The sequence below is a fragment of the Antrostomus carolinensis genome, unplaced genomic scaffold (genome assembly GCF_000700745.2).
Source record: "Antrostomus carolinensis isolate BGI_N321 unplaced genomic scaffold, ASM70074v2 scaffold39036, whole genome shotgun sequence".
Classification (NCBI taxonomy): Eukaryota; Metazoa; Chordata; class Aves; order Caprimulgiformes; family Caprimulgidae; genus Antrostomus; species Antrostomus carolinensis.
In genome coordinates, this window is record NW_010323229.1 from 22,848 (window position 1) to 31,508 (window position 8,661).

General features: G+C 37.2%; 1 protein-coding gene across 1 annotated transcript in view; it reads left to right on the top strand.

The window, feature by feature from the left end:
- LOC104526937 (phosphatidylinositol-binding clathrin assembly protein) overlaps positions 1–4,387 on the top strand; it is a 21,088-nt gene extending 16,701 nt beyond the window's left edge. Inside the window, exons 16-21 of the mRNA XM_029085585.1 lie at positions 59–132; positions 504–624; positions 2,474–2,497; positions 2,631–2,687; positions 3,025–3,132; positions 3,705–4,387. Coding sequence (XP_028941418.1) covers positions 59–132; positions 504–624; positions 2,474–2,497; positions 2,631–2,687; positions 3,025–3,132; positions 3,705–3,719 — 399 coding nt within the window. The 3' untranslated portion in view covers positions 3,720–4,387. The remainder of the gene's footprint in view (positions 1–58; positions 133–503; positions 625–2,473; positions 2,498–2,630; positions 2,688–3,024; positions 3,133–3,704) is intronic.
- Positions 4,388–8,661: the final 4,274 nt, after the last annotated feature.

Below are 8,661 nucleotides of genomic sequence, written 5' to 3' on the forward strand. Positions count from 1 at the left end.
ATCCAAAAAGTAAGTGTACTTAGAATATTCTGACATGACTGTTTGGTCTCTGTCACAGTTTATCAGCACTAACATAGCAAGAGTCTCACGAACTCTTGAAAGTAATCTGCTACCCAGTACACCATTGAAACAGTGAGTTTGCGGTCAGTCACCATAACACGGTCAACCTTAACTTTTGAAGTCATTAACTTAGTTTTGCAATTGCTATATTTTTATTAAGTATTTTTGTGAAGCACCATAAAAGATTGTGCAGTTACATAAAACTCCAGTTAATCATTATGCTGTTCAGTGCAGTAATAATAATTTCCTTTTAACACAAAACAAACCACAGGCTTCATACTTACTGGAACAGAGATACGTAAGTGGGTACTGAAATCCTGAGTGTTTCTTCCACCCATGGATTTCAGCTGTGTACATGTATTAAGGCACGTTTTGTTTTTCCATGTTGTTGTTACTCTAGCTGTTGACTCTCTGTGAAAACTAATACCACGTTTTCATTCTAGATCGGATATGCAGTGGACCCAGCCTACAGAGAAAAAACTTACTGGTGGGACAAACTGGCAAGCAAAAACTAGCACATCAACTACATGGAACCCTGCTCCCTTACCCACTATTCCACATATGGTAATTTCTGTACTATTGAAATCACCCTTCATTCTAGCAAATGCTGCTTCCCAGCTTGAAATAACTTAAAAAGAATAGCAAAGGCTGTTTGGGACAAGATTGGGAGTAGAGGGGAATGCTGTAGGATCACTTCTTGAACTGAGTGAGGTACAGATTTTAGTATGCTTTGTTTCCCCTCACTGTAAAACTTGTCCATTAAAGACTTAAATAATCAGCCTTTCACTGGAGATGTGAAGCAGTTCATAAGTTCTTTTTGAATTGAAACAAATGACCCCAAAGCAGAAAATTGCTGATGTGCATGTTTGAGATGCTTCCCCCTGCCACACACACACACACACACACACACACACGCACACACACACACACATGCACCTTTAAGAATGTCTTTCAAGGGCAAAATTGCTTTTCCTTCCAGTTTTTGTTCCTTTTTCAGTTTTATCACATGAAACGCTGCTGCAGCCCCTGCAAGGCACCTTAATTATCAGGTTAAGCAACACTTTGGACTTTTCATAATGCTCAACAGCAACTTCATATTTTTAACACAGTACAAAATACTAAGTGGAAGTTTTGTAGTTATTTAAATGAAGAATTTTCATTTCTTTGAGGGATATTTGTAAGCAACTGACTCTTCCTATGCTTTTAAAAGAATTTTTCAAGTATCTTCTATTCATGTATATTCAAACCACTTCTGAAATATAGCTGCCTTGGAGGGAAGTCGAATGTTTGTCTTGGTTATATGTGCAACTAGGGTAATTGCCATATTTGCTGTGAGTTTTGGACTGCTGTCTGACTTTATTTTCCAATAAGAATTGCTTTTCCTGTAATGCCTATTTTCCTTATCTTATGTGAGTATGCTAATTCAAAATTATCAAAGATGAAGAGAACATTAAATCCTGTACTGGACTCAACCAAAACTCAGATTCGGAGGAGAGGATGTCTCTAGTTGTATAGTGCTTTAATGTGAGACTTCTGAGACCATAAAATCTTTTTATCCCATCTTGGTGCTATTGAACATGTCATTAGAATGCTGATGCATCCTTGTTTTTGAAGGATAGAGGGCACATTAGCACACTAAGAACTAGCTCAACTATGAGCATCTTTAAAATCAGTGCCCCAGTACTGGACAGGTTTGACTGTCCTGGCTTGGTCTGTGGCATTCAGGGCACTATCCCTGCAATTCATGAATACTCTGCATACGCTTGTGTAGTGAAGTACTTTAACTCGTGCTCCATTCTTAGAAATTAATCTAATTAGCACAACTTAACAACGTGTGGCAATATGAATTGCATGCATCGCTGTGCCTATGGACATAACCTGGTACGAGTTATTACTGGCTTAAAATGATCTTCATTTTTCTTTTTTCATGTTGTGATATGTTGCAGACATCAGAAATTAGTATGCAAGCAACATACCTGACTAAACATCTATTGCTATTTGTTTCTTAAGCTGAATGCTCACTGGCTTCCTTGTTGGTGTTTTTTCTATGCCCTTCTCACACATAATGGGAGGAAGAAGGAATATTGCATGCCATGCCCTCTAAAAGCTTCTCACATAAATGTTTCTGCAAGCAATATACTCAAAACTGGCTAGATTTATTAAAATTTCTGGTTTTGCTGTAAGTCTTACTAGTGATAGCTTTCTAGGCAGGGAGCCTGTCCGGGTTAGCAGGCATAGTTATTGATGTTACTGTCTTTGCACTTTTTTCCTCCAGCTTTAGTTGTTTTAATAAATGAGTTGAGCATAGTTACAGACAGTTATGGTACTGGACTTGAACCCATCCCTTGATTAGAACTTCCAGTTCAAATACCCCTTAAATAATTTTCTGTCCTTACTCCTTTTGCTGTGCCAGAATGGAGTACACTATCCTGGATATGTAAGTCAATTTCTTGTAAATATGTTGGTTATTTTAAGTACTGAAAAATATGTATTTTAATATATATATGTATAGAAATGTTACTAGTACACATAAACTTATCTAAAATACTTTAAAATTTTCTTGATTGAAGGTACCTGCTCCTATCACATACCCAGTGACCACACCTCAAGTGCCTGTATATGGAATGGTAAGAAATGTGATTGTCTTGTATTCCTGAAAAACCTAGTTGTCTCCTCCAGTGGGTTTTATGGCAAGCATTATTATGCCCAGATCATCCTGCAGCTTGCAGGATTTGTTTCATAAGGTCACTAGTGTGTGATATTTGATAGCTTTTCCACGCTGTGCATTGGAAGAGATTAAATTTTATACAGCAAGTTTTTTAAAAGCTTTGACTTTACTATGTGTGTGTGTGTGCACCTATATGCTCATTTTCTACTATACTTAAAATGCAAGAAAAGATGTATCTTCCAGAATTAGTTTGTATTTTATATACCTGTTTTGGGGGGGGGTTATTTTTCTAACAGGTACCTCCTCAGATTGGAGCTGCTCCTTTGATGGCACCCCAGTCAATGATGTATACGCAGCCTGGTCTAAGGCCAACAAATCCTTTTGCACCTGTTTCTGAAACTCAGGTGAACTGTTTTCTTTAATCTTGAGCTCATGTTGAAACTTTAGTCTTGGTAAAAGCAAACAAATGTTTCATGAAGGGCTACTTGCATATTTCTGCATTTGAAAGTGAGGGGTTCCTCAGTCAAGGGCAACAGCTTTTGCTGGCAAGGAAGCAAATTCACATGGTGAGACCATGCAAATGTAGGAAGCAAGGAAGAAAGTAAAAATCAGATTTAGTAGCTAACTTCTTATTGTGTCAATATTAAGAAAATGGGAGTGGTGAAAATATGTAGAATTTAGATTTCCTATGACACTAGCTGGATACTTAGACTGACTAGAGCAGTGGTGAAAGCTTTCTGAAGGATCAGGTGATGGGGAAGTGAAAAAGGCATGGACAAGAGATCATTCCAGTTGAAGAAACTGTGTACTCCTCTCATCCAAATACGTTGGCCTTAATGCTCTTTGGGGACTTTTTGAAGTGCCAAAACCTATAGTCTTAACTTGCAAGTAACAAGGCAGTTGAATAGATTCATAATTCTAAAAAACTGAAAGAACATGTTACAAGTGGCATTAATATGTAATCTCTGCTTCACAGATACAGTTCATGTAGAGTCGCCAAAGCAGCAAGATGTGAGAACAACCAAATACTGGTAAAAAAAGAAAAGACTGAATTGCAATCTTTCCATGATGTATTCCTCAACAGGGCAACTTTCTTCCCTGTATAACACAATATTATTTTGAATTGCAATGCTTTAGATATTCTTGTTTATAACAGTCACTGCAGTGTGAAGTCATGTTTGTTCACTGATTTTTAAACTGCTCAGCAGAAAACTCTATTTTACTGAGGTTGACTCAGAAGGTGCAAGCTGGGTTATCGTTTTCAGAGCTGAGGAGTTACAGGATTGCTCTACAACCTTATTCATCAGTGGATTGCTTTAGCAAGCTAACTGAGGATGTCAAAGCTATTTATTTTCTCCATAAATCCTGTGCCTGTTGTAACCAAGACACAACACAAATGAAGTTGAGCAATAAAATTTATGTGCTCTAACAAATACTCTGATAGAGCAATGCTTGCATTATCATAAGGCCAATATTGTGTGAAATCAGACAGCTTTTTCACATTAGAATAGCTTATAGTAATTTGCAAACTTTATAATGTGAGTTTGAAATGCTGTGAATCAACGAGATATATATATATATACATTACATATATATAGTAAAAAGAAAAAATAGTTGCTCTATTGGTATATCAGTGTTACATGGCTAGTTGAAAGAGCCGGGCTCTGGTACAGGCTGAAAGTCTGTGATGGAGTAGGGGAAACAAGTGTGTTACAGAACAGCATGTGCAGCCTCTGACAGGGGACAGACAGGAGCCACACTTCCATCGAGTATTCTCTGCAGATAGCATTTTTCATAGCTCAAGGAAGAGTAGTTTTGGGAGCCAGTGAATGTAGGTATCCCCAATAGAAGCGTATGGGAGCAATATGAAAATCTTGTTGCTAACTGCAAAAAGAGGCAAAAGATACAATTTTTTTTTTAAAGTCCATTCTGTCAAAAGAAGCAAACCTTGCAATAGTGCTGACACTTGTGAACTGGCAACTGTACTGAAATTACCCAGGTGTAGACAATAGCTTGTGCTGCTTTTCAGAAATAAGAACGTAGTTGTAAACCATATAAAAGTAATTATTTTTAAATGTGTAAATATGTGCAAACTTTTAGATAATCTTTTCTTTAATGCTGCAGTGATCTTTTTCTTCTGTAGTAATTTTGAGGTTAAAATGCTGTGTAAAGAAATCCAGACTCTTTTTGAGGGGAAAATCTTTTAATGTAGAGAAATCAGGACTCCTTTTGAGAGGAAAATCTTTTAAAACAACTAATTTATGGAGTATGCTATTCCTGACAGGTCAGATGTATACAGTTCTGGCATGTCTTTTGTATTTAACAATCTTTCTCCAAAACTGAAATTGGCTATGAAAATGCCTTACTTTGTATTTTTCAATGTCTGATAAAAAGTGATAGCCTGAAAAAAAAAAAAAAAAGAAGTTAGTAGCAGGTAGATGGAATTGGGAGCAACTTTTCTTCCAGAAGTTTTGTGGCAGAACACAATTAAAAGCTCTCCTGTAAAATGACTTCTACTGATGATTAATATTAAAGCTGGGTTTTAAAAAAATTGAATAGTTTTCTATTGTATGATAAATAGACCTCCAGAGAAGCATGTCTTTAATCTTTTGGGTAGTCTATAATTGCAGAAATGTCTCTGACGCTTGCTGTAAATGCAAATAGGCCTGAGAATCTTGTCAAACTGTCCTGCAGAGAACTTCTAAACCACCGCACTTTCCTCACAGTGGGAACAAGCCTTCTCTTTTTGTAAATGCTTAGTTCTGTCCAAAGAGTGCAAAAGTAGTATTTCTTAATCTTATGGAAATATTTTTGCCAAGTAAAACAACTCAAAAGAAACAAAATTTAAAAATGACCCCCCCCTAACCCTTGGACCACTGTAACCACTAACTTCCTGGGAAATGTAGCCTTGCAGAAACTTAAAACTTAGAGTTTCTCAATATGTACTGATTTTAGAAGAATTTGGACTGGTATATAGCAATTTAATGTTCAAGTTTGAATTACAAAGGGCTTCAAGCTTTAATCCACCTTTATTGGGTTGAACAATTGTACCATTTTAAGCCAATGAGTTCTTCAGTGCCTATAGTTACCCTCCACATGATGAGGGAATAGATGGGGCATTTAGAATGGGTCATTGTGTTGAGGGGACTGTTTATTTCAGAAATAGTGAATTCCATTGATTTATTCAGCATTGAAAGGTCTTGAGTTCGAATTAGACCAGTACATGTAGTAATAAATGTCTGGGCATTAATGACAGAGCGCTACAAGCAGGCAGTTCTAGCACTGTAAGCTTAGGTCTCTTTCTCTTACTGAGTTGTGTAAGTAATAAGCAGTTACTGTAATAAAATATGCAAATAAATGCCTGGCAAACAGTATATATTTGTTAGAACTTTATTGCAGAGCATTCTGAATACCTGGAATGTACTTTGCTTAAAATGGATTTAGTACTAGGTATAGTTTGCACTACTTCTGATTTGCTTTGGATTTTTTAATGGTTCTTTGGTATGCTTTCTTGTAGCAAAGCTGTCTGATACCAATTTATTTAGCATTAAAAAAGGAGAAACAGCCACAAAGCGCATCCTAAAAGCTTGTTAAGCCACCTTCTTTTTAGTCTCTTTCAGAATGTTTGATACATTAAAACACAGCTTTCAGATTTCTGCTTATGAAGAAAAGATTGCTTTACTTTACACACTTCTCTGTGCAAAAGTGCACAGGACTGCTTTTTGCCAGCCTCTCCTTGTGCACGTATTGGAACACATAAAATGGCAGAGTACTGTGTTTAAAATATCATGGTTCATATATTAGAAGTAAAAAACCAAGGACTTGGGATGCTGTCAAAGGCTTTTATGGCTCAGAACTTGTTCTCCAAAAAAAACCCACTTTGACAAAAGATGTTCTTGAGGGCAGCTGTAACAGCCCACAGGAGCTGCAAATAGTAGTTGTGACGAGTAAAACACTGAAGAGAGATGTATATAAATGTGACTGTCCCTTTTGTTTCCTTCCAACTCGTTTGATCAGAATCCTGTTCTGAATACTTCAGAAAGCAGGTAACTAAGATGTCACTCCATGTTTGTCTGAACAAGGAGGAAGACTTGAAGTATGCTGTGTGCTTTTCATTATTGTACTTTAGTAAGTCATTCAAGCCTAACTGTTGGGACTTCATGCTGCTACAGGGAGGCTGTTCATGGGATATACCATAAGATAACTTCTGGGGGAATTTGGAAAGGTTGATTGTGTTAGGCCTGTTGGACTTGAAAGTGTACCTCTTTTTAAATAACTGGGGTTTTCTAATGTTCTCTAGATATAGTTTGACTTTGCCTCCAAGAAGTTATTGAATGAATTATTTTTTTTTTTTTTTAATTTTGGACACATGTACTAGAGAAATCTCAGTTATGTGCACATAGTGGTAGAATACTTGTAGGTAAAAATAATAAATGGACTTTTGTTTATAAAAAAAACCACACACAAAAACCAACAACAAAATATTTCTGACTACCAGATTGAATACAGGGTGTATCCCCATCTGGGTTTTTTGCTGTGTGGCAGGGAGGGTGGGGTAACAATTAGAATAGTATGCACTGTGGATCGGTGCTTAATTTGTACATAAAAAGAAAAACTTGTTTTGGGTAGTTTGTATTGTAAGGACAACATCTAAAGGCACTGTGTATCAGTCATTTATTTCCATTTAAAAGATTATATTTTTGAGCAATGGAAACTGTACATGTTATCATTTATACATTACTGATAGCTAGGAATATAGCAAACCTGTTGCTATTACTCTGAAGATGTATTTGACTTGTCATTGATATATATACACATCACTGCATCACTACTTTATGCGGATGCTCATTTATTTAAAGAGCTTGTAGTAACTGGTAGAGTTACAACAGGAATTGTAACATCAAATCTTAGTGTATCTCGAGTGTGTATCCTTGTGATTAAGTTTAATCCTTTACCAAATGTTTGGCTGGAATTTCATCTTGGAGCAATGACAAAATAGGTGCTGGAACAGATTTCCTTCACCCCACCCCACACTTTATTTATTTAATAGGTCTTGTTTTATATGTTATGTTTTTCCCCATAACAGGTTTGTGCCTTTTATTGGATATTTATTTAAAAGGAGCTACTATAATTTAGGTTGTTCAGGCTTTTTTTCAGATGTATTCTTGTACAGCTGTTCCTTTACCAGAGTTCCTTCATTTTATAAGAATACAGAATGTGTGGAAAATCGACTAGCCACAAACTGGAAAAAAAAATTTTGAGGGTTTATGTTCTACAAATGAGTAATTTTTTTAAAAAGAAGCCTAAGCACAAGACTGGCTGTGTTGATGTTTTAATTGTGGAACTTCACAATTTGTTAATACACAAACTGTTTGTTTTTTAAAAACTGCTTGTATCCAATTATTTGATGAAACAAGTTTTGGAAAAAAAAAAAAAATAAACTTTGGCACATGGGAGGTGGGTGTGTGTGATCAATCTTTAGTGTGTTACCGTGGTTCTACTGACAGCTGCATTAGGATGCTTGATTAGTTTGTGTTCTGTATGTGGTATTAGGCCTTCCTGATGTTATCAGTGTAGCTTGACTGCATCAGTTGACAGGTTTTCCTCTGCTCCAGTTTCCCTGGGGGAGCAGGGACTGGTTTCCTTGTGCAGGGTGATGGCTTTCATGGAGGGGCGATGGAGGGGAAGAGGCAGAGCTGTTGGCACCACAGGGCTGACCTGGGGGTGTCTCACCCCATCCACCTGGGAAACAGGCCTTGACCAACACCAAGTTAAATCTATCCTTTCTCCTTTTCCTGTTTAATTGCGGGGTGTTTATTGCCTGTGGCTGCCCTGAGCCCGCTGCTGGCCGTGGGCAGGGGCACACGGGTGGGTGTGGGGAGGAGCTGCTTTAGTTGTGGTTTCTCTGGCCTGCGGTTGGATTGGTTCCCTGA